The sequence below is a fragment of the Peromyscus eremicus genome, chromosome 2, assembly GCF_949786415.1.
Source record: "Peromyscus eremicus chromosome 2, PerEre_H2_v1, whole genome shotgun sequence".
Classification (NCBI taxonomy): Eukaryota; Metazoa; Chordata; class Mammalia; order Rodentia; family Cricetidae; genus Peromyscus; species Peromyscus eremicus.
The window spans coordinates 128,859,562-128,886,186 of record NC_081417.1 but is presented as its reverse complement, the minus strand read 5'-3'; the positions used below and the strand labels follow the sequence as shown (position 1 = coordinate 128,886,186).

Below are 26,625 nucleotides of genomic sequence, written 5' to 3'. Positions count from 1 at the left end.
CACCCAGCCAGACACAGAGTAAGAAGTAAAGAAAAGTATATAGAATAGAGAAAGATAAAAGCCCAGAGGCAAAAGGTAGACAGGATAATTTAGGAAAAGCTGGCTAGAAATAAGCCAAGCATTCATAAGTAAGAATAAGATTCTGTGTGTGATTTATTTGGGAGCTGGGTGGCGGGTCCCTCAAAAAGTAAAAAGAAAAACCCAACTATACTCTTCTCTCTCTCTTTCTCTCTCTCTCTCTCTCTCTCTCTCTCTCTCTCTCTCTCTCTCTCTCACACACACACACACACACACACACACACACACACACACACACACACACACACACACACACGAGGTATGATAGCAAAAACCTAAAATCCCAAGAACTCAAGAGACTGGGGCAGGAAGATCAGAAATTCAAGGTCACCATCAGCTACATAGTGATTTCAAAGCCAGCCTACCTACATGAAACCCTATTTCAAAAAACAAAATTAAAAAAACTAAGCTAAAATACCTAAAATACTACTTAGAAAATGTATCTTTTTCTTTTCTTTTTTTTGGGGGGTGGTGGTGGTGGTGGGGAGATAGGGTTTTACATTGCCCTGGTTGGCCTAAAACTCAGAGATCCACCTGCCTTAAAGGCAAGCACCACTACACTTAAGATTAATTGGGAAAATAAATATAAACTAGCCTTCTTTTTAACCAATAAGCCTGATAAATAGAATAAAATTATATGAAATAATGCTATGAGAATGTCTATGGTCATACCTGTTGGTATCTGGATACTGGGTACATCAGCTTCACATCGAGTTTGGGATTGTACTGAGCAAGAGATTCATGGTGATAGTGGTTAATGAGCTCCACCACAGAATTAAATGTCAGGGGGTCAGAAAAGCCGTATTTACCATCCCGATGATAGATCTTTATTAATTTATTATTTCCTCCCTTCCTGTAAACAACAAAACAATAACTGTAGCATTGTCCTCAGAATTCTCTTAAAACACTAATTTCATATAGAGATATAAAAATTTAATTCACATCAAATAAATGTATTATTATGCTAATATGGTTAGAGGTGATAAAACAGCATATATTAACAGTGTGTTTGCAAGTATATATTCCTTTTTATTGTTGTTGTTTGTTTTTTCAAGACAGAGTTTCTCTATGTGGCCCTGGCTGTGCTGGATCTCGCTCTGTAGACCAGGCTGGCCTCAACTCACAGAGATCCTCCTGCCTCTGCCTCCCGAGTGCTGGGATTAAAGGTCTGCACTACCACCACCTGGCATATACTATTTTCTTACCTATTTTCTTTCTTCTTCTTCTTCTTCTTCTTCTTCTCCTTCTTCTTTTTCTTTTTTTTTTTTCCTTTGTTTTGTTGTGTGTTCTTGAGACAAGGTCTCTCTATAGTCATGTCTGTCCTTGAACTTGCTCTATGGGTCAGACTTGCCTTGAACAACAGAGATCCGCCTGCCTCTGCTTCCAAGTGCAGGGCCATCACACCTGACCTGTTTCTTTCTTTCCTTTGTTTTTTTCCTATTTGTTTTGTTCATAAAATACCTTAGTTATTAAAAGTCAACACATCTAGGTTGAAGGTGGCAGTGCACATCTTTAATCTCGGGCCTGTGTGTTCCACACCACCCAGGTCTATACTGTGAGTTCCAGGACAGTCAGAACTACATGGAGAGACCCTGCCTCAAAAATAAAACCAAACAAAAAATGAAAATGTATACAACATTCAGTATCAACAAATTTAGCCCAAAATATTACTTAAACATAACTAAAACATAAGTAAATTATTTCTTTTGTTTTTTTTGTGAATTGTTTTTAAATTTGTCACAGAGAACAAGGGCAATCTCATCAGGACAGCTGTGTCCAAGCAGAGGCAGAAGCCAGCTCTATATAAAGGGAATTATAAACGTTTGTCTCAGTATCACCAAAACACTCAAGGTTTTACTACAGATATAATTTGATGCTTAAGTAGCTCAGACCACCTTTATTTACTGAGTCAAACCCAAATAATCCCTTAAAAGATCATTTATAGGCTGGGCGGTAGTGGCACACGCCTTTAATCCCAGCACTCAGGAGGCAGAGGCAGGTGGATCTCTGTGAGTTTGAGGCCAGCCTGGTCTACAGAGCGAGATCCAGGACAGGCACCAAAACTACACAGGGAAATCCTGTCTCAAAAAAAAAAAAAAAAGCCAAACAAACAAACAAACAAACAAAAAAGATCATTTATAAGACCAAGTGTGGCAGCATATGCCTGTACTCCTGAAACGTTGAAGGAGAATCGTAAGTGTGAGGTTGGTATATCTGGGCTACAAGACAAGACCTTGCCCCAGAAAAGAAAACCAAAGAGAAGAAAATAAAAAAGGGGGAAATAAGGAAGAAGAAAAAAAGAATTTATAACTAAAACTAAAATTTTAATTAAAATAACAATGGTTTTTAATAAGCCCCCCGGGGAGCATAATCTAAACCCTCATCAGGCCGATTCACTACATAACAGCAAAATACTGTGCTACTCCCATTCATTTTTCTAACAGCACTGTAAAATGGGGGAGGGGTTTTATATTTCTGTATGCTGTGCATTTATTATACATGACAAACGATACACTGGGATTTGTGAAAGACTAAACAAGATAGGCCTGAGTCTATGGACCAATTAAAATTCAAATTACACAAGGGTTAGGTCAGTATTTAGATGGATGATGAACTATCCCTATAAAATGCACATTAGAAGGACCATCTAATCATTTGTGATTACTACAGGTGTATACATACACTTATACTGAAAATAAATCCAAGATGGTCTCTCTTAAAATTCATTCAAACTGGCTGGGTGGTGGTGGCACATGCCTTTAATCTCAGCACTCGGGAGGCAGAGCCAGGTGGATCTCTGTGAGTTTGAGGCCAGCCTGGTCTACAGAGTGAGATCCAGGACAGGCACCAAAACTACACAGAGAAATCCTGTCTCGAAAAACAACAACAACAACAACAAAAAAAAAAAAAAAAAAAAAAAACGGGAGGCAGAGCCAGGCGGATCTCTGTGAGTTCGAGGCCAGCCTGGTCTCCAAAGCGAGTTCCAGGAAAGGCGCAAAGCTACACAGAGAAACCCTGTCTCGAAAAAACCAAAAAAAAAAAAAAAAACCAAAGAAAGGAAGGAAGGAAGGAAGGAAGAAAAAGAAATTCATTCAAATTAACATGCTGAACATCTGCAGAGGACATGAGGTCCCTGTGCTCACAGATATGTACTAGGGAAACCAGGAATATTAAACACACAGGGTTGTCTCCTCCCTCGACAGGGGAGGGGGCGGGGATATGTATAACCTGTTTTCCACTCAGAAGGCTGGGAATGATGTTATGGATGTAGTTAATAACCTGGTGTGGTGGTTTGAATAAGAATGGCCCCCAAAGGCTCACAGATTTGAATGCTTGGCACCTGGGAGTGGCCTAACAAGAGGAAGTTGCCACTGGGGGTGGGTGAGCTTTTAGGTTTCAGAAGCCTCTGCCAAGCCTAATGTCTCCCTTTTCCTGCTGCCTGCAGATCCAGATGTAGAACTCTCAATTCCTCCAATACCATCTCTGTGTGCATGCTGCCATACTCCTCACCATAATAATAGACTAAACCTCTGAAACTGTAAACAAGCCCCAATTACATGCTTTTTATTAAGAGTTGCTGTGATCATGGCAACTTCATAGCAATAGAACACTGACTGAGACACTTGGTAATCTTTGCTATCTGTAGGGCCAGTCTTTAAAAAAAAAAAAAAAAAAAGATTTACTTATGTATATGAGTGCTCTGTCTGAATGTTTGTCTGCACACCATAACAGGGCATAAGATTCCATTACAGATGGTTGTGAGCCACAGTGTGGTTGCTGGGAATTAAACTCAGGACCCCTGAAAGAGCAACCAGTGTTCTTAACTGCTGAGCCATCTCTCCAGCCCCCTTGTAGAGCCAGTCTTAACCTGAATTCCCCCAGACTATTATGTTTGTTTATCCCAGACTCTTCCTCCCTAGAGGAAGCATTGCTTCTCAGTCAATAAAACCCTTCCTTACAGGAGATGGCATCTGTACTTTACAACAGCCTAGGTAACTTCTGTGCTGTCTTAGGACCAGGCCACTCCTGACTCCCACAGGCTACTGTGTTTACTTCAGTCATTCTCCCTGGAGCCTTATCTTGAGCTTTGTTTCTGAGTCAATGGACCTCATCATTTGGAAGAGGCCATATGGACTTTGTAAAGAGTTTTCATGTCAACGTGTCTTAAGCTGTTGTATATATACACGGAGTTGAGTTAATTATCATCAAGAAACTTTTTTCCAAAATTGTGCTGTGCTTAAGTATGTCTAAAATAAACTGCTCAAGGTCAGATTCTAAAAGTTTGAACCAACACGGGCTAACTAAGTCATGTTGAACCAGATTTCCTTCCTGCCTCACTCAAATGGTTACTCTGCCCGCCCTGTTGTTTACAGACCCCACAAACATCTACTATGTACCAGTAACTACATGAACTGCTATGGACACAAGGACAAACATGCCATATACAGTCCACACTCTCACAGAACTTAAAAACCCATATGTGTATCTTACAGGTCTGTGGTTTGGGAAGGAGAGGGCTGCATTTTGACTTTTGGGTTGTGGGGTTTTTTGTTGTTTGGGCTTGGGCTTTTTGAGACAGGGTTTTATACTGTCACCCAGGTTGGCCTGAAATTTGCTGTGTAGATAATGCTGGCCTCAAATTTGTGGCAATCCTCTTCCCTCGGGCTAAAAATTGAAAATTAAAGAAGAGTTACAGAGACAGCTTATCAGGAATGAACCTTGGCATCAATCCTGACAACTTCAGCTCAATCCACAGAACCTACTCAGTAGAAGGAAAAGAACAGCGCCCATAAATTGCCCTCTGATCTCCGTTAAATACACTATGGCACACATGCAGACAGACAGACACACACACACACAAAAAAAAAAAAATTTTTTTTTTAAAGTAAAAATACAGGCCGGGCGGTGGTGGCGCACGCCTTTAATCCCAGCACTCGGGAGGCAGAGGCAGGCGGATCTCTGTGAGTTCGAGGCCAGCCTGGACTACCAAGTGAGTCCCAGGAAAGGCGCAAAGCTACACAGAAAAACCCTGTCTCGAAAAACCAAAAAAAAAAAAAAAAAAAAAAAAAAAAGAGCCATTACACAATTAGAAATGTAGCCCCAGACTGAAGCAATCATTCACCAGACTTGGAGGAAGGCAAAGTGTTCATCCTAGTGGGCAAATACTGATAGCTACGACAGTAAGAGTATGAGGAAGTTGGGGCTGGAGAGGTGGCTCAGCAGTTAAGAGCACTGGCTGCTCTTCCAGAGGACCCAGGTTCAACTCCCAGCACCCACATGGCAGCTTACAACTGTCTGTAACTCCAGTTCCAGGGGATCTGATACTTCATACCAATGTACATAAAATAAAGTTAAATTATTTTTAAAAATCTATTTTTTAAAAAAGAGTATGATGAAGTTCTCTTATGTGTATACATTCCTAGTGAAACAGGAAGAACGTTTCTTAGCTAAAAGGGAGAATTGCAGATCTGAGCTGGAAACAAGGAACATGTAGGTTGTCGAAAGTGAGAGGGTAAAGGGATTATGAAATGCAGAAATAAAGCTACATGCTAATAAGGTCCATTTAAGATCAGTAGTCAAGAACTCACTGTGAAATCAATCAGAGAGGTTTTTGGCTTTTTCTCCACATTCAGCTTCTCAAGTAAAGGCAAGTAAGTAAAGAGTTAAATTTAAGAAAAATTGAGGATATTTTTACAGAGGTAATTGTAATAATGGACCATGGACTCTAAGCAGAGCAGTAGAGAAATGAAGACACATCTTTGTGAATTTTTAGTTATGTCTCTCTCCCTTAATCTTCTTAAACAACAAAAAAAATTCATGACATTCCTCTTTGTATCCTAGCACCTGGCCAATACCAAGCAGACAACAGATTCTAAACATTTTTAAGTAAATAGTATTCTTATAGACCATCTGGTTACTAAGTTTATATAGTTGTTTTACGTGTGTTTTTTAAAATATATCATTATTGGGGGAATGGCACATGCCACCAGTCTCTGGAGATTGAACTTAGGTTGTTAGACTGTGCACAGCAAGTGCCTTTAACCACGGAGTCATCCCACCTGCCCCAGTTAAACGCTGGTTAAAGACCCAAGAGCTTCTTCACTGCTATTCTCTACAACCCAGTTTTGCTTTCATCTCTCCCATGGAAGGATCACCAGTAACTTTTAACAAATCCAGACTCTGTCTCCTTGTCCCCAGTCCTTCCTTCTCTTCCTGCTCTTTCTTTTTCTGTGGTTCCGGGGGTTGTTGTTCTGAGGAGGATTAGCAAACTGCCAGCAAGCTCTACTAGCCAAGGATAGCCTTGAACTCTAGACTATCCTGTTCCCCGCTCCAGTTCTGGCTGGGATTACATGGCAGCTGGCTTACATGGTTCTGGAGATGCCATTTAGGGATTTGTGTGTGTAGACAAGCATTCTACCATTTAAGGAGGAACACCAGTGTCTCTCTTCCTTTAAAAAGATGTTCATGTATTACATTGTTTATGGAGGTCATGGGACAACGTTCAGGATTGGTTCTTTCCTTCCACCCTGAGGGTCCCAGGGCTGAACAAGGCAATAGGCTTAGCAGAAAACACTTTCACTCAGTAAGCCACATCCCCAGCCACCTGCTACTTGTTGTTGCTGCTGCTGTTGCTTTTCTTTCTTCAAGACAGCTTCTCACTGTGCAGCCCTAGCTGGCTTGGAACTCACTATGTAGCCCAGGCTGGCCTCGAACTCAGAGATCTCCTGCTTCTGCCTCCCAAGTGCTGGGATTAAAGGCATGTGCATCACCACTGCCTCTCACTTCTTTTTTTTTTTTTTTTTTGGTTTTTCGAGACAGGGTTTCTCTGTGTAGCTTTGCGCCTTTCCTGGAACTCACTTGGTAGCCCAGGCTGGCCTCGAACTCACAGAGATCCGCCTGGCTCTGCCTCCAGAGTGCTGGGATTAAAGGCGTGCGCCACCACCGCCCGGCTCTCTCACTTCTTAATACATCATTCTCACATGACTCTGATGATGTTATTCTTTGCTTTCACTTTCTCAAACTATTCCTCTTTAGTCTGTTTCATGGCTATGTAATTATTCTCTTAAAAAAAAAAAATAAAAGACTCGCTGGGCGTCGTTGTCAGTGGCACACACCTTTAATCCCAGCACTCGAGAGGCAGAGCCAGGCAGATCTCTGTGAGTATGAGGCCAGCCTGGTCTACAGATGGAGATCCAGGACAGGCACCAAAACTACACAGAGAAACCCGGTCTCGAAAAACGAAAGGGGGTGGGGGGTCTCTTAACTTTCTCTTCTAATTTCAAATTTCAACTTCATCACTTATTCTGCTTGAAAATGTAAGCCAAACACAACATAGTCTTTGCATTTGTCAGAGCCATTAAATCTTCCCCGAAATTGTTGGTTTTGTATTTTTTTGTTCCCTCCCCTGGGGATACCTTTCTGGCTGGCTATTTCTAATCCTTCAGCTCTCAGAGGTCATTACCTCAAAAGTCCTCCTTAAACTCCTTCCCCACCAGGTCATGCTCCCTTATGCAGTATTTCACAGGCTATGAAGTTATTTCATCTCATTTCTTTTCTAATGTGCTTATTTTGTCTTCCTGTGTTCCCTCCCTTTCTCTCACCAAGAATAAAAACACTATGGAGAGGCCATATTATGTTGTCATTTTCTTTGCCTAGAAGAGTACTTGAACACTTAGTACTCCATGAATGTTAAATGATTAAGCAATAAATCTTCAATTCAATCACGAATACTCTTCACTTTGTAAAAGCTGCCTAAGTATGTTTCTTTTATTGTTTTGTTGTTTTAAGATAGGGTCTCATATGGCTCAGACTGGCCTCATACTCCTTATGTAGTCAGGTCCGACCTTGAATTTAGGATCCTTATGGGATCCTGCTGAGATTACAGGCATGAATCAGCACACTTGGCTCTAAGAATCAAATTCAGGCAGGGTGGTGGTGGTGCACTTGAGAGGCAGAGGCAGGCGGATCTCTGTGAGTTCGAGGACAGCCCGATCTACAGAGGGAGTTCCAGGACAGCCAACGGTACACAGAGAAACCCTGTCTTCAAAAACAAAAACACAAAAATACAAAAAGAAAAAAAATAAAAAGGAAAAAGAATCAAACTCAGGTCTCTTAAATGCTAGAGACAAGCACTCTTCAACTGAGCTACATCCCCTACCGTGTTTCTTCTTTCTTTTAAAATATAGTCTTATTACAACTTCTCTCTATCCACCTACAATATTAAATATAAACTCCAAATTTTAGAATTCAAGGCTCTCTAAGCCCCCAAACCTTCTATCCCATACCACTTCCTGGTATGGAAGCCAAAATCCGAGCCAAATGGAACAGGATCACACAAAAAAATGGCCCCAGTTTCTCTCTTCCATCTTTCCTTGCTCCTAGTGTTGTTATCTACTTTTGCAATTCATATCCCTGTTTCTACACATAAAATATCAATTCTTCCATAAAAGTCAGCTTTTGATATGCCCTTAAAAGTAAATTGCCTTTCTTCCTTTCAGCCCCCAAAGCATATTTTTTGAAACTTTATTACTTTAACTCCTGTTCAATACAGCTTTCTTTCTTCTTTTGCCTTTACCTGCCTAAGTGGTCCTTTAGGCAAAACTTGTTTTGTTATTCGGGCAGCACTGGGGCTGGGACCTCGGGTCCTCATTCATGTTAAGCAAGCACTCCAAGACTGAGCTGTATGCCCATCCTATTGTAATTTTTTTTATGTGTATGGGTATGTGCCTGTATGTATATCTCTGCACCATGTGCTTCCCTGGTGCTCATACAGGCCAGAAGAGGACACCAGATATTCTGGAATGGAGTTACAAATGGTTGTGAATTGTCATGTGGGTGATGGGAACTGAACTCAGGCCCTCTAGAAGAATAGCCAGTGAGTGCTCTTAACTACTGAGCCATCTCTCTAGCCCCTTCACCCTTCACTTCTTATTTTGAGAAAGTCTCAGTAAGTTAACCAGGTAAGGTTAAATTTATAATCCTCCTGCCTATGCCTCCTGGGTGGGAATTACAACAGACAAAAGATTTAACTTGTTAGATGACCTGTGTAATTAAATATCACTGAGATTGTTTATTAAACTGAATTAAGTCCATCATTTGTCTGCCTAGCAAAACCAATAAAGGGGCAGTTCAAATGCCATTTCCTCTAAGAAAGCTTCCCTGTCCTTCTCTCATCTAATCTATCCTCTAGTCTAATATTTACTGAAAACCAACTATTTGCCAGTCTTTTCTAGATGGATGAAAACCTTAAAGCATTCTTGTCAGTATCTACCAACTAATGAATAGATAACTAAAATATATTATATGCATAGAACAGAGTATTATTCATCCTTATTGGAAATATAATTCAAATCCACGCTATAACATATATGAACCTTGAAGATATTAAACTGAAGAATGATAAGCAAGACACAGAAGGAAAAATAATGTATGATTTTATGTATTTGAGGCCCCTAAAATAATAAAATTTAGAGACAGAATGCAGAACAATAGTTACAGGGATTAAAAACAAGGAGCTGAGTGTGGTGGCATACATCTTTAATCTGAATAGTTGGGAGCACAGGCAGATCTCTGTAAGTTCAAAGCCAGTCTAGTCTACATAGCAAGTTCCAGTACAGCCATGAGTATACTGAAACAAACAAACAAACCAAAGAAAAACAAAGAGAAAGAGAAAGATGGGAAAACTGGATAAACTCTAATGAAACAATTAAGATATAATGTATGTTTGTTTCTCCTACTCCACTATTACACATTTGGATTATAAACTCCACAGGGTAAAACCATGTACTAAGTATATCAATATTCCTAATCCTAGAAACAATGTCCAATGCAAAGGTAATCTAAATTTTATTACTGCTCAACAACAAAAGGGACTGCCTCTAAAGGAGGATCACAGGCCCCTTTTTTGAGCAATGCTATTCAAGGAATTCCTACATCTAAAGAAATACATATAAACTAGGAAATATTGAAGATTCCTATAATTTTTGAAAAATTATTTTATTATTACAGCCAGGTATGGTGTTGCACACCTTTAATCCCAGCACTGAGAAGGCAAAGATAAGAGGATCTCTGTGAGTTTGAAGCCAACCTGGTCTACAAAGTGAGTTCCAGAACAGCCAGGGCTACATAGAGAAACCCTGTCTCAACAAAACAAAACAAATTTTATTATTATATGTGTACAGGTGTTTTGCTTGTATGTGTATATATATGTACACTCCAGGCATGACTGGTACCCACCAAGGTCAAAAGAGGATGTCAGATCCCCTAGGATCAGAACCTCAGATGGTTGGTGTGAGCTGCCCATGTGGGTGCTGGGAATTGAACCCAGGTCTTCTGCAGCAGTGCTCCTAACCACTAAGCCAACTCCCCAACCTAATTCCTTTTAGCATCAAATCCTAAAGGTGGTCCTCGACTAGAAATCACTGCTTGTCTTTACTCCTGAAGAATACTGAAACTTCAGCTAAGTTATATAACTTTAAAAACTTATCCCATGTATGTATGCATGTATTGGGAGGGGTTGTACACATGCTACTGAGTCTGTGGAGGTTAGGGAACACTTTGTAGAAGTCAGTTCTCTCCTTCTACCATATATGTCCTAGAGATTAAACTCAAGTCATCAGGTATGGCAGCAAGTACCTTTACCTGCCTAACTATCTTGCCAGCCCAGTTATATAACATTTACAGGCTTTACTCTTGTGCATAACATAAATAACTTATTTTTAGTTAGTTATGATTAAAAATTTAGGGATAAAATAGCATCTCAGTGAGATTAAAAGCATTTTATAGCTGGGCAGTGGTACATGCCTTAAATCCTAGCACTTGGGAGGCAGAAATAAGTGGATTTCCTTGTTTGAAGCCATCCTGGTCTACAGAGTGAGTTCCAGGGGGAAAAAAAATTTCTAGAGCCTGGCATGGTGGCGCATGCCTTTAATTCCAGCACTGGAGGCATAGGCAGGTGGATTTCTGAGTTCAAGGCCAGCCTGATCTATAGAGCAAGTTCCAGAACAGCCAGGGCTACACAGAGAAACCCTGTCTAAGAGAGAAAAAAAAAAAGAAAAGAAAGGAAAGAAAAATTCTAGGGGTGCAGTGAGATGGCTCAGTGGGTAAAGGCATTTACTGTACAACCTTGACAATATGGTTTGCTTCATAGAACCCTGCTGTGGGATAATCCTTCTGTATGCTGTGAATATGTATTACTCTCATTGATTAATAATAAAGTTGATTGGCCTATAGCAAGGCAGGATAAAGTCAGGTGGGAAAATCAAACTGAGGACTGGGATGAAGAAGTAGGGAGTCAGGGTAGATGCCAGCAAATTGCCCAAGAAGCAAGATGCTAGAGGACAGGTAAAGCCATGAACCCCATGGCAATACATGGACTAATAGGAATGGGTTAATTTAAATGTAAGAGCTAGTTAGTAATAAGCCTGAGCTATTGGCCAAGCATTTATATACATATATAAGCCTCTTGAGTGTTTATTTGGGACCGGGCAGTCGGGACAAAAAAAAAAACCTCAAAAATCTCCATTTACAGTACCCAATTAAAGGTGAAAACAGGAGCCAGTCGGTGGTGACGCATGCCTTTAATCCCAGCACTCGGGAGGCAGAGGCAGGCAGATCTCTGTGAGTTCGAGGCCAGCCTGGGCTACCAAGTGAGTTCCAGGAAAGGCGCAAAGCTACACAAAGAAACCCTGTCTCGAAAAACCAAAAAAAAAAAAAAAAAAAAAAAAAGGTGAAAACAGAACTGACTCCACAAAGTTGCCCTTTCACCTCCACATGAGTGCTACAGGATGTGTGCCCACACACATACCTCACATACACTTTTAATCCTTTAATTACAGTACAGGGAGGTAGAGGTAGGTGGATCTCTTGAGGTCAAGGCCAGCTCTGTCTATATAATGAGTTCCAGTTTAGCAAGAGCTAAACAGTAAGTAAGACTCTGCCTCAATAAATAAATAAGTAAATGGCTGGGGATATAGTGGCAGAGGTAGAGCGCTTGCCTAGTATATATGAAGCTTTAATGAATGAGTAAATGAATGAACCACTAATATTATACAAACAAATCACTAAACTTTATTACAATTAGGTGATTTTAATGTTTTATTTTTATTTAAATTACGCATATGTTTATGGAGGTCAGAGAGGGTATCTGATCTTCTGGAGCTGCAGTTACAGGCAGTTGTGGGCCACCTGATAAGGGTACAAAGAACCACCAAAATCAGGTCCTCAAGAGCTACATCCGCTCTTAAATACTGAGCCATCTCTCCAGCCCACAATTATGTGATTCTAATGATTAAAAATAAATGTTGAGATATCTAACAGTTTCTCTTAACCTGTTTTTAATATATGTCCCATATTTATAAGTATAAAATTTCATATTTCTACCATTTATAAAATACTAATATGTCCATATGGACGACATAGTACAGGCTGAGGGCTGTTTTATTGTCTATATATCCTAATCTGTCAAAATTATGCTGAGTTCTACTTCCTAGAGCCCACACTAGGAAAAATAGAATTTTTAGAGAGTTAGGCTCATTAATAACCTTGAGCTATACCCATGACATTTACTTCATTAATGAAGTAAGAGAATAAGATAATATATTCCTTACTCCATAACATTTAGGAATTTTAGCCTTTTATTTTATTGCTACATATATTTAAAATATCAAAATGAAATAGGCATAATTTTATATTTAAATATTTTATGTACAGGAAAGGGATTCCCCTCCCCCCCCCCCCCCCCCCCCCCCGAGAGCTGAGCAAGCGCTCTACCACTGAGCTAAACCCCCAACCCCCAGGAAAGGGATTTTAAAGTTAAAATGTTAGATAAACTAAAAATTATATATCTAAATTAAATAAAAATATGTAAATATTTAAGCAAAATACAGAACTCTATATACTCAAGCTAGGAAGACATGAGCCAAAGGCAGAAAAGCACTTACCTCAAAGTCAATGTATAGTCCCCCTGCATTTTTGTTGAGGCATCACGCACTAAGAAAGTACCATCAGGCATGTCCCGTAATTTGTCATTTACCTCTTCCCTGAGAAGCAAAATTATAGGAAACATTTGAAAAAGGAAAAAAAAAAACCTTAAACACTGGTTGTCTCTGAATATTATCAAGATCAGCTGGAAGGTTACAATACCCTCAAGTCCCCAGTGGTCACCTAGGTCCTCCCCATGGAAACGATTTCTGTTTTTATTTTTGGTATTATGTAATCTAGGGAAAGAATACTTGATGTTTAACTCCTCTAGATTTCAATGGTCTGTACAGATCATGTTTCTAATATGCCTTTAGGGCTTTCTTAGGCAGGTCTGAACATGAAGAGTTTCAAGAAAAACCCACAGCTGTTTAAGAAGAAGGGCATTATTTTAAGCAGCAGTGGCAGCTGTTACTGACGTTCACAGCCTATCAACACCGTGCTCTCTCATTTGAATTCATGTTAACAAATTCCTTCTGCAGTTTAGGAATTTCAGGAAGAACATGATTTTAAAGTATAGTTTAGACGGCCTTTATGTTGTAGAATATTACTTTAATTAGGCAAAGATGTGTTACATTTGTTTATGCTGTGGAATATTACTTTAACTGTGTAAAGGTGTGTTACATTTGTTTCTGCCGCCTTTGTTAAAGATGTAAAGATGTGTTACATTTGTTTATGCTGTATTTGTTTATTATGCAAAGGTGTGTTGCATTTGTTTCACCTTGCCTGCCTAAAGCACCCAACTGCTCTAATAAAAAGCTGAATGGCCAATAGCTAGGCAGGAGAGGGATAGGTGGAGCTGGTAGACAGAGAGAATAAGTATGACGAGAAATCTAGGCTGGAGAGAGGGGGAGGAGAGAATGAGAGAGAAAGAGAGGGACACGCCCAGGGCCAGAATCCAGGGAGCCACTAGAGATAAAAAACCCAGAGGCAAAACATAGATGAAGAGAAACAGGTTAAGTTAAAAAGCTAGTGGGACAAGCATAAGATAAGGCCGAGTACTCATAACTAATAAGAAGTCTCCATGTCATGATTTGGGAGCTGGTTGGTGGCCCAAAACAGAAAGCCTGTTGCACCTTTAAGTATTTAAAAACACTCTTACTGTATAATGCTAAAAAATTGGTCTACTGAATTTTAATCTAAAATGTATTAAGTCCTTTTCAAAAGTTAAACACAGAGTAACAAATGATCTAGCAGTTCCACTTCTGGGTAAATATCCAAAATCACCAAAAACAAGAACTCAAGCAGATATTTATTTATAAGCAATATTTATAACAGCATCATGCACAACAGCACAAAAGATAAAATGAATAAACAAAATATGATATTTACAAATATTGGGATATATTTAGGCTTAAAAAGGAAATGAAATTCTGACACATGAGTAACTATGAAGATATCTGAAATAAATAAAAAGCCAGTCATAAATGTATAATATTGTATAATCCCACTACCTACAGTAGTTGAATTCATAAAAACAAAGTAAAAGCCTGGTTAGGAAGGGCTAAGGAAGGAAGAGCGTTTCTGTTTTAACAGGCAGAGTTTAAGTTAGAAAGATACAAGTGTTCTGAAGACAGATGGTAATTATGTGGGTAACAGTATGGATGTACCAGATACCAATGAAAAGATACACTTCAGATGGTACGGGTAACAAAGACATGGAATGAGACAGGTAAGAGAAGGAAGGACTACTGGTGTATTATGGCACTACAGCATCAAATTGAGCCTGCTTTGACATAAACAGTCGAGGTTTAAAAAAAAAAGGAAATACACTAGATATTTGGCATGATAGTGCAAGCTTGTAAACTGGTCATTCAGGAGGCTGAAGGGGGGGTTAAGTCAAGGTCAGCAGTCTACAGACTTCTAGCCATTGTTCTACACACTGAGACTCTGACTCAAAAAAAAAAAAAAAAAAAAAAAAAAAAAACGACAAAACCTTAGAGACCCATTAAACTTTAATGAGAAAAAATATAAATAAAAGATACAAGATTCAAATTAAGAAAAAAAATGTATGAGTATACAAATATTCCCTCTCTGTATTCAAAATTATCCATATCCACATTTTACACAAGAAGCAGATCTGTCTTGGATGGCTTTTTCAGAGAAAGAGCTATTTAAAGAAATTACAAAAAGAAGTCATGAATTTGAAAAAGAGCATGGAAGAATATATGGGAATTTGGAGGGATGAAAGGGAAGGGAAAAATGATATAGTTTCAAAAACTAAAAGCAATAATTTTTAAAAAACTGCTTCAAACCAGGTGTAGTGATGCATGCCTCTAGTGCCATCACTCAGGAAACAGAGGCAGGTGGATCTCTGTGAGTTTGAGGCCAGCCTGGTCTACAGAGCAAGTTCCAGGACAGCCAGAGCTGCACAGTGAGACCTGTCTCAAAAAATGAAAACAAAGCCAGGCGGCAGTGGCACACACCTTTAATCCCAGCACTTGGGAGGCAGAGCCAGGCAGATCTCTGTGAGTTCAAGGCCAGCTTGGTCTACAGAGCGAAATCCAGGACAGGCACCAAAACTACACAGAGAAACCCTGTCTCAAAAAAAAAAAAAAAAAAGAAAAGAAAAGAAAAAAAGAAAAAGAAAACAAACAAAAAGAACTGCATCAAAATCACCTAATGATGGGTATGGTGGAACTTGCCTATAATTTTAGCACTAAAAAGGCTGAGGCAAGCGATCAAAAGTTTGAGATGGTTCTAGGTCAGCATTGATTACAAAGCAAGACCCTGCCTCAAAGATTCTTGTGCTCCATCTCAACTGACTCCTGTACAAAGACTTTACAAGCACTGCCTTAGGGAGAAAACTGTAAAGGAGCCAAGCCAGGTGGTGCAGGCTGGGGAGAATCCCAAATTCCAGGCCTGACTGGGCTACACAGAAAAGTAAGGGAAGGCCAGGCATGGTGACCCGCAGGAGGCAGAGGGGATCTCTGGTGAGTTTCAGGCCAACTAAGACTTCAGAATGAGAGCCTATCTAAAAAAGAAAAAAAAAAAAAAAGGTAAAGAAATCTAAGTTCATAAAATAAACATCTTTCATTATAAATCACATGGAACCATCTTAAACATTTAAGGATCATCTACTCAAAAGTTCCTCCTTGACACAGTATGAAAAAGTATAATCACACCCATAACCCAAAGATCTTCCTGTAATCTTGTCATGAGAATGAAAGAATGGCACTGTTTTAAAGAATGTTTTTAAATATGTATGGGTACTCTGCCTGTATGTACGACTGTTTACCACACACATGCAGTGGCTGTGGAGACAAAAAGATGTTGTATCCTCTGGAACTGGAGTTATAGATGGTTGTGAGCCACCACGAGGGTGTTAGAAATCAAACCCAAGTCCTCTGAGAGAGCAACAAGTGCTCTTTAACCACTGAATCATTACTCCAGCCCCTAAAGGCTCTTTTAAAAAAAAAATTTCATGGGGGGCGGGGTGTGCGCATGCTGCCATATCATAGTGTGTGTCAGAAGGTCGGGGACAACTTGTGGAGTCAGTTTTCTTCTTCCACCATGAGGATCCAGGGAATTGAACTCAGGTAATCAGGCTTGGCCACAAAAGCACCTTTAAACCTCTGAGCCATCTTACCAACCCCTAAATACACTTTTGAAGGGTTCCCATACACAAGTCTTAAAATGGTAATCTTTAAATGAAAAACAGTAGAGCATTAAAATGTCTAACTACTGCCGGGCGGTGGTGGTGCACGCCTTTTAATCCCAGCACTCGGGAGGCAGAGCCAGGCGGATCTTTGTGAGTTCGAGGCCAGCCTGGTCTACAGAGCGAGTTCCAGGAAAGGTGCAAAGCTACACAGAGAAACCCTGTCTCGAAAAACCAAAAAAAAAAAGTCTAACTACTAACTCTCAGAATCAATGAAAAACACTGCATTCAATTAAAGTAGCATTTTAGTTACCTTGAAATATCTCCCCAGTACCATTCTGCGTCTTGAAGAGAAATAAAACTGTCCTTCATTCCATTTGTAACTGCTGAAGTCATTGGCTTAGGTGGCTTTGGTGGAAGAGCTAGAAGAGAAATTTATGTTATTTTGTATATGCAAATGATTCATTTTGTAATTTCCTCACCCAGGAATAGCTCCTTAACCATGTGCAATGAGATTCAAACAACTGCCAGTCAAACCAGCTGTCATATTAATGTCAGCCAGGGGGGGCACTTTTGAAATGTCACAAATACTTGTCTGAAAAGTAAAGGTTTCCCCTCCTCATAAAATACTTTCACTTCAGCAAAACTTAACATCTTTAAAACACAAATAAAGCCCTAATCTGAGCAGTTCATTCCAAAAGCTATTAAGTGACTAATGTGTAACAACACAAAGACTCTAAATAATATTATATTGGATATTGGCAATGTACCACCAAATCAGATTTTAGGTATTCTTTTTCTTCTTCAGATGGGGTCTCACTGTGTAATCCTAACTGTCCTGGAATGTACTGTGTAGACCAGAGTGGTCTACAGATAAGGTGTGTGTTGAGTTAGCCTGGTGACCAAAGTTCAAGTCTCCAGGGCCCACAGAAAGGTGGAAGGAACCATCTTTTGACTACTACGTATACACTGTGATTAGCACATACACACTAAATTTAAAAAAAAAAGATATACAAATGGCCAAAGCAAGCACATGAAAAGATGCTCAACATCGTCAGTCATCAAGGAAATGCAAAACAAAATCAAAGAGGCAGGGCATGATTGTGCATGCTGTACTCCTAGCACTCAGGAAGCTGAATAGGAGTTTGAGGTTAAGCTGGGGTACATAGATATTTCCAGGCCAGTCTGGGTTATACAATTCTTAAGAAATGATCTTCAAAAAGTAACAAACATTCCATAATGAGCCAAGCAGTGGTGATGCATGCTTTTAATCCAGCACTCGGGAGGCAGAGGCAGGCAGATCTCTAAGTTTTGAGACCAGCCTAGTTTCTAGAGCAAGTTCCAGGACAGCCAGGGGACTACACAGAGAAACCCTGTCTCAAAAAAAAAAAAAAATCCACAATGAGACACTATTTTATACCAATAAGGTAATTCTAATTAAAAAGACAGAATAACAAATGAGTGAAGATGGAAGGCAGGCACACCCCTATACGACTGCTAGGGCTATAAAATTAATGAGCTTCTTAACAAACAGCCTGGCATCCTCAAAGGTTAAGCAGTCACCTGATGGCTCAACAACTTTACATATTCAAGAAAAATGAAATATTATATCCACAGAAAAGCCTGTATGTAATGTTCATAGTTGAACAACCTGTAATAGCCAAAAAGTGGAAATAATAAGAGTTTATATCAGGAGATGAGACAAGCTGTAATTTTTATCTGTATAATACAATATTATTCAACAATAAAAGTAATGAAGCAGTGATTATAGAATATAGATGGGTTGAAAAACATTATATGATGAACTTCAAAAGCTAATCATGATCACATATCATTGTTAGGTCCAAAAGAAACTCCACTTCTCTGAATTCCAAAAGGAAGAAGGGACATATGTGGTGCCTATTAGCATACCAAAGTACATGCTGGCTTCCAGGCTCCCTGAGTATCACAGGTACCTGTCACACACTTCAAGGCCCATGCTGGCATCCTAGCCCTTCTCACTTCTTTCCCTACCCTAAACTCCATCCAGCTCAGGAGCTTCCCTCCCCCAGCCACTCATTCTCCTTATAGCCCTGCTATCTCCACTATGCTCCCTCTTCTTTTTTGACCTCCTCCTGTCTATCTGTCTCCCTCCTCCCCCTTTCTCTGCTCTCCCACACCCCACATACACTTGCTCCTGCTTCACTCATGGCCAGGTCCAGTCTGCTGGCCGTGTTCAGTCTACTACTTTTCTCTCTCTGCTCTGGACTCTTTCAGATGCCTCTGGCTGTTCTTTCTTATATCTACAATAAAAGCCCTCCACTTAACCACACCATAAAGCGGTCATGTTGTCAGTTTGTATATCTGATGCCAAGATACCCAGGAGGGGCAGTTTATGCCACCCCTTTCCAAGGGTCCCAGCCTCTCCTAACCAAACCAAGCTGCTGATTTGACTCTGGATCATTTGTTTCTGCCGTCTTCTGCCACCCACCATACTGGGTTCCATATTTTAGAGTCTGCTACTCAACCACTTCCTCCCTCCAGCTGCTCTCTCCTAGTACTAGGGTGTCACCTCAGAGCTGCCATCTGTCTCTGTCAGCTCCCTCCTGCAGCTTCCTCTGTCAATACAAAAGTTGTACTGGTGTGCCAGGCAGCTTCTCTTGCCCTACTGGGCACCCATCACATGGAAAGGACACCTCTCCTTGATGATTTGGGACATTTCTCTCTGACTAGGACACTTGCCCTTCTCTCTCCCATCCTTGCTCTCACGCCCCCTGGGTTCTCAGCTCACTCCTCAAGCCTGCTCTGTCTCTTTTGCCCATCCTCTTACTCTGCTCCTGGCTGCCTCCTTAAATCTCTTTTCCTCTTCAAATTCAGAGATTCCATTAGGACTAGATGTCTTACTGCAAATGCCTTGGCCTCAGCATAGCTCAACAGCCAAAAATGGCACACTAGATTTCCAGATTCTTAGATTACAACAACTTCTGCCACTGCACAAACAAATGATCCTAAAATTGCTTATCTCTAAACTTTCTCTGCTCTCCACTCTCAAAAATCTTACCTTACTCTGCTTGCTCATCTCTCCCTCAGATTGCTAAATTAAGTGTCGTTTCCCAACCCCTCACCCTTCCAGCCGTCCTGGAACTCGCTCTGCAGAGCAGGCTGGCCTCAAACTCAGAGATCCACCTGCTGCCTCTCAAGTGCTGGGATTAAAGGTTTACACCACTACCACCTAGTTAAATTCAGTCTTAATAGAGATTTAAATATCTTCTGGGAAATGGAGTTTCATTTGGACCTGATGATTACATAATCCCATTGTCCAGAATAGACAAATTGACAGAGACAGGAAATAGATCAATGCTGAGCCAGGCTGAGAGATTAAAAAGTAACTGCTGGCACATACAGGATTTCTTGCAGGCTAATAATGTTTCAATTTTGACTATGGTAATAGTTGTGCAACTCTGAATATACTAATTTAAGAATCACTACAATGTAATGTCCATGAATTATGTCCATACTATGATAGGTAATTTATATTGCAATAAAGCTATTTTTGTTTTGTAATATTAGAAACTGAACCTAGGGCCTTGAGCTTGTTAAGCAGGCACTACACTGATACATATTCTTAGGCCTTGAAGGTTTTGTTTGTTTGTGTGTTGGTTTGTTAGAAGAGTGTGAATCAGACTGTCAGACTGCTGAAATTACGATGTAGGGAAGAACCTGTTATTATACACATAAGAAACATTTGGTAGCACTGGAGATCAAACCCAGAGCCTTGTGCATGAAAGTCAAGGCCCTGTCAGTGAGCCACTTCCCCAGCTAATACCTTCCTTATTTGAAAAGGTTTTGATACAGCTTATAAAACTAGCTACAGCTGAAAATATAACTACTTGAGGCCAGCCTGGTCTACAGAGCAGGATCCAGGACAGGCACCAAAACTACACAGAGAAACCCTGTCTTGAAAAACCAAAATAAATAAATAAAATAAAAATAAAGTAACTACTCAATTTTGAAATTCTTCTACTTATCCACTTAACATAAAGATTAGCAGTTTAAAATGTGTAATGTCTCTCTCAGGTTGCAGGACTGTAAAACATTCTTTTTTTACATTCAATATAAATAACTCACACAAAGTAAAATCTACAACACAATTGCCAGATATGGGTTAGGGCCCAGAAGTCTGTATTTCTAGCAAGTCCCAGGTGATGCAATTACTGCTGGTCCAAATTTCACAGAAGTTTTCTAACAAAGCAGCCTGAACACAGTAGGTAGAATGTAAGACAGAAGATAGGTGTGGTTCTTTATTTCCTCTACAAATCAATTCTACATGGCAATAAAACACACTTTGAATATTTAAACACAGAAGAGTGAAGAGATTCAGAGGGGAGACAACAGAGCATAGCAACAAAACTAATAAAGGAAAAGAAACAAGACAAATTTAAATTGGTAGAGTCCAAAACATTAAACATGTGCCTAAAGAAAGGAAGTCCATTCAAAAGCAATATAATTCATATTACTGTATCCTGCAGGAATTAAGAGGTACAATGTGTCTCTGAAGGAAAAACTCAAGAATGTGCCCCAAGGACTAGAGAGATGGCTCAGTGGTAAAGAGCACTGGCTGCTCTTTTAGAAGTCCTGAGTTCAATTCCCAGGAACCATATGGTGGCTCACAACCACCTATAATGGAATCTAATTCCCTCTTCTGGCATTCAGGCACACATGCAGACCAGTACTCATATACATAAAATATGCAAATAAATAAATATAAAAAAGAAAGAATGGGCCCCAAAACAGAACTGGCTAAGTATCTACTTAAAGAATAGTTAGACCTTCAGTTATTTTCCCAATTCCACCAAGTAGCCAGGCAGTCACCTTCCTCCCACCACATCCTACACAAGGGCTGTGTGATGGTTAGCTTTGTTTAAGATATTTTATTCCTGGGAACAGAGGCAGAAGGATCTCTGTGAGTTTGAGGCCAACCTGGGAACTTCTACATAGAGGGTTCCAAGACAGCCAGGGCTACACAGAGAAACCTCGTCTCAAAAAATATATATATATATTTGGGCCAGGTGGTAGTGGCGCAAGCCTTTAATCCCAGCATTCAAGAGGCAGAGCCAGATGGATCTCTGTGAGATCGAGGCCAGCCTGGTCTACAGAGAGAGCTCCAGAACAGGCACCAAAGCTACACAAAGAAACCCTGTCTCGGGGGAAAAAACACACACACACACACAAAAAAAAAAAAAAAACATACACACACACACACACACACACACACACACACACACACACACACACACTGGGGGCTGGAGAAATGGCTCAATAGTTAAGAGCACTGGCTGCTCTTCCAGAGGTCCCAGATTCAACACCCTTACACAGACATATATGCAGGAAAAACACCAATACATATAAAATAAAAATATTGCCGGGCGGTGGTGGTGCACGCCTTTAATCCCAGCACTCAGAAGGCAGAAGCAGGTGGATCTTTGTGAGTTCGAGGCCAGCCTGGTCTACAGAGCGAGATCCAGGAAAGGCGCAAAGCTACACAGAGAAACCCTGTCTCAAAAAACCAAAAAAAAAAAAAAAAATTATATATATATTTATATATATATATATAGTATATGTGTATGTGTGCATATATTTGTGTATATGTCACACATGTACAGGAGGCCAGAAAAAGATATTAAATCCCCTAAAGCTGGAGTCTCAGCAGTTGTGAGCAGCCTGATGTGGGTGTTGGGGACTGAACTAAGGTCCTCTGGAAGAGCAGCAAGCACTCTTAACCACTGAAGCCCTCATTCCAGCCTCCTGGTAGTTAGCTTTGTCAGGTTGATATATCAGAATCATTGGGAAAGAGCCTCAATAAGGGATTGATTATTGATTTGGCCTATGGGCAGGTCTGTGAGAGACTGTTTTAAGTTAATAATTGAGGGAAGACCCAGCCCACCATGAGTGGCGCCACTCCCAGAGAGGGGGTCCTGAGCTGTGAATGAATAGCCAGATCAAGCTGAGTGGAAGCAAGCAGCACAAATGCATGCATCCTGCTCTTCACTGTGGATGTACCAATACTAACTGTTCAAATTCCTGTCTTCATTTCCCAACAATAACGGACTATAAGTAAGCTTCTTTCTCCCCTAAGTTGCTTTTTGTTATTATGGCAACAGAAATTAAACTAGAACAGGCTGTCAATCTACACATTCAGGAAAAATAACTAGAGGCTCTGGACTCAAGACACCAAACACAGCTGAGAAGAGAAGTGAATCCCCTACTGAAAACAGCAGAATTAAGGAAAAACCTAAACAGGAAGATACCGTGCTAAATTTAAACTCCCAAGCAGAAAAAAAAGAAGGCCTGAAAATGTAAATACTTGGGGATTACCCAATAAAAAAGCTATTTGTCATCTTATCTTTAATCAGCAAAGAATTCCACTAACAAGTTTCGCTCATTCACACAGAGCTTCAATTCAGCTTTTTTGTTTGTTTGTTTGGTTTTTTGGATTTTTTTTTCTTTTTTATTTGTTTTTGTTTTGAGACAGGTTTCTCTGTGTAGTTTTGGTGCCTGTCCTGGATCTCACTCTGTAGACCAAGCTGGCCTCGAACTCACAGAAATCCACCTGCCTCTGCCTCTGCCTCTGCCACCGGAGTGCTGGGATTAAAGGAGTGCACTACCGCCGCCCACCCAGCTTGTTTTTTGAGACAGGATTTCTCTGTGTAGCCCCTTCTGTCCTGGAACTCCCTCTCTAGACCAGGCTAGCCTCAAACTCAGAGATCTGCCTGCCTCTGCCTCCTGAGTGCTGGGATTAAAGGCATGCGTCACTACTGCTCAGCTCAAGTCAGTTTTTTGTTTTTTTGGGGTTTTTTTTGGTTTTTCGAGACAGGGTTTCTCTGTGTAGCTTTGCGCCTTTCCTGGAACTCACTTTGGAGACCAGGATGGCCTCGAACTCACAGAGATCTGCCTGCCTCTGCTTCCTGAGTGCTGGGATTAAAGGCGTGCACCACCACCGCCCGGCTCAAGTCAGCTTTTTAAAGAAAGAATAAATCCAGTGTGCTTGTTTGACTGGTTCCAGCTGCTGTGCACCCTTGGTTCCCAGCACCTACATCAGGCAACTCACAACTATTTGTAACTCCAGCTCCAGGGGAAGCCAATGCATCTAGCCTACACCAGCACCAGCACTCACATGCTCATACCCACACACAGACACATACACATAATTTTAAAAAAGAGTAAATCTTTTAAAAAATAAAAATTTAACACATATTACAAGGTGAATGAAGCTTGAAGTCATTACACCAAGTTAAACAGGGCAGTCACAAAAAGACAAATGACATAAAATCCCTTTTACATCAGGTTCCTAGAGTAGCTGAATCCACACAGATGTAAAGCAAAATGGTGCTTGCTAGAGTCTGACAGGAATGAGGATAGAAATTAGCATTCAATGGCTATAAAGTTTCAAATGGGCAAGAGTAAGGCATACCTTTGTGATACTATGGGTTTGGATCTAGATCGCCACGTTAAGCAGGCATTGCAATAAGGCATATCATGTTAGGTTTTTTGATTCATCAATGTTATATTGAGTTAAACTTTCACTGTAGGTCAGGTGGTGGTGGAGCACACCTTTAATCCCAGCACTCAGGAGGCAGAGGCAGATGGATCTCTGTGAGTTCTACACAGCAAGTTCCAGGACAGCCAGAGTTGTTACACAGAGAAATCCTGTCTTGGTGTAAAAGAAAAACAAAAACAAAAACTAGCAATAAAGTTTGCCATACTGATTGACTCTCCTTTTCATGAAAGATTTCTCTGTGGCATGTGATAATGTTGAACTGTATTTTACCCAGAGTAAAATACAAATGGAAGCCCAGCATAGTATCCCACATCTGTAATCCCAGCACTCCAGGTTAAATCAGGATGAGGAGTTTGAACTAGCATGAGCTAAACGGTGAATTTGAGACAAGGCTGATTATATTGAAAGACCTTATCTCAAAATACAAAAGATAAAATTAAAATTTAGAGTGAGTCCTCTCAAACTGCGCTTTATCAACTAAGATAATATCCTAAATCCTTTGTGTCACTTCATCAGTGTTCACAGTACCTTTACTACCAGATTCAACCTCAGTAAACCAATTCTAATTCAAATTCTCTTATGATTTCTACATCTGCAGTTCTGAACCTCTCAATGTCATGTATGATTGAATCAAATTCCTCCAAGCTCTTGTTAATGGTGGTATTCTGCTTATCTTCCACGGCTCACATTTTTTTCCTTTTTTTGAGATATGGTCTCATTTTGTAGCCCAGGCAGCCCTGAAGCTTGCAGTCTTCCTGCTTCAATCTCCTGCATGCTGGGACTGTAGGAATGTACACCATGCCCACCCACAAGATTCTTGTTTTCTTTTTCTTCAGGGTATCTATAACAATATAATTTCCCTCACTCATTCATATCCATCAAAGGAATCACTATTTATGGTAGCTATAGCCATTAAAAATGGAATTACTGGGTAAAGAGCTTACTGTATAACCCTAGCGACCTGAGCTTAATCCACAGAACCTACATAAAGGTAGAAGGAACAAATAAAACTACACACACACACACACACACACACACACACACACACAAAATTGCAGTCACTTTTTGATCCCTGAGCTGCAGAATGGATGTTATATTAGTAGGTAGGCATAAAAACAGTATTAATCTTAGCCACCGTGGTGGCGAACACCTTTGATCTCAGCATTTGGGAGGCAGAGCCAGGCGGATCTCTGAGTTCGAGGCCAGCCTGATCTACAGAGCAAGATCCAGGACAGGCACTAAAACCACACAAAGAAACCCTGTCTCGAAAAAAACAAAACAAAATAAATAACAGTATTAATCTTACATTTCTATCAGGGCTCCCAGGTACCATGTACATGGCGAACAAGCAGTATTTTGAAAAGAGTATTTCCTGAGCAGATCTACACATTTTCAGTTATAAACAGATCCACTGTCTTACTAACAGGAAATTATTAGTTTCAGATTAAAGTCAACAACTACATTCACTCCTAACAAGAAAATGAGCATGTTCTTTTAAGCCAGGCACTGACTTCTCTGTAACTATAAAAATCATAGGTGCCAACCAGATAGTGATGGTACACACCTTTGATCCCAGCACTCAGGAGGCAGGGGCAGATGGATCTCTGAGTTGAGGCCAGTCAGGTCTACAGAGTGAGTTCTAGGACAGCCAGGACTACAAAGAGAAACATTGTCTCAAAAAAAAAAAAAAAAAAAAAAAAAAGGTGGGAGGGGTTGTTTATAGTGAAAATCTCTGGCTCACTCCATCCAGCCAGCTTCATCATTATCTTCACTTTATCCTGTACATAACTGCTAAGGCACTTTGCTTTGGTTACAGAGACAGTTCTTTCCTAAAACCGGATCAACCTCCACTACCCTCATACTTCCTTTCTTTCCTTCTATAGTTTCAAGAGACTTAGGGATTGCTCTGGATTGGGTCTTGGCTTGGCGGAATATAATGGTTGGTTTAATCTTCCATCTAAACCATTCAAATGTTCTCATATCAATATAAAGTCTATTTTGCTTTCTTATCATTCATGATGTGTTCAGAGGGACAGCACACTTAATTTCCTTCCACAGTATTCCTCTATATTCATGATTAGGCTGAAGACTATCTTTTGGCCTATTTTCAGCTTTCTTGACATGCCTTCCTTACTAAATTTACTCATTTCTAGTATTTTCATTAAAGTGAGATTTGGAACCAGGTGTGGTGACATAGGCCTCTTATGGAAGCATCTGGGAAGCTGAAGCAGGAGGATCAGAAGGAGTTCAAGGTCATCTCTGCTACATAGCAAGTCTGAGGCTAGTCTGAACCACACAAGAACCTGTTTCAACAACTGGCTACTAAAGCCGCTCGCAAGAGTACGCCCTCTACTGGGGTGTGTGTGTGAAGAAACGTCATTGTTACAGGCCTGGTACTGTGACACTCCGTGAAATCACTCCTTATCAGAAGTCC

General features: G+C 40.3%; 1 protein-coding gene across 2 annotated transcripts in view; it reads right to left on the bottom strand.

The window, feature by feature from the left end:
- Positions 1-26,625, bottom strand: part of Pik3r3 (phosphoinositide-3-kinase regulatory subunit 3) — an 80,805-nt gene that overhangs the window by 26,559 nt on the left and 27,621 nt on the right. For both annotated transcript variants that reach the window (XM_059254758.1, XM_059254757.1), the window contains exons 3-5: positions 16,968-17,076; positions 13,020-13,118; positions 751-931 (exon numbers count right to left, since the gene is read on the bottom strand). In XM_059254758.1, coding sequence (XP_059110741.1) covers positions 751-931; positions 13,020-13,118; positions 16,968-17,076 — 389 coding nt within the window. The remainder of the gene's footprint in view (positions 1-750; positions 932-13,019; positions 13,119-16,967; positions 17,077-26,625) is intronic.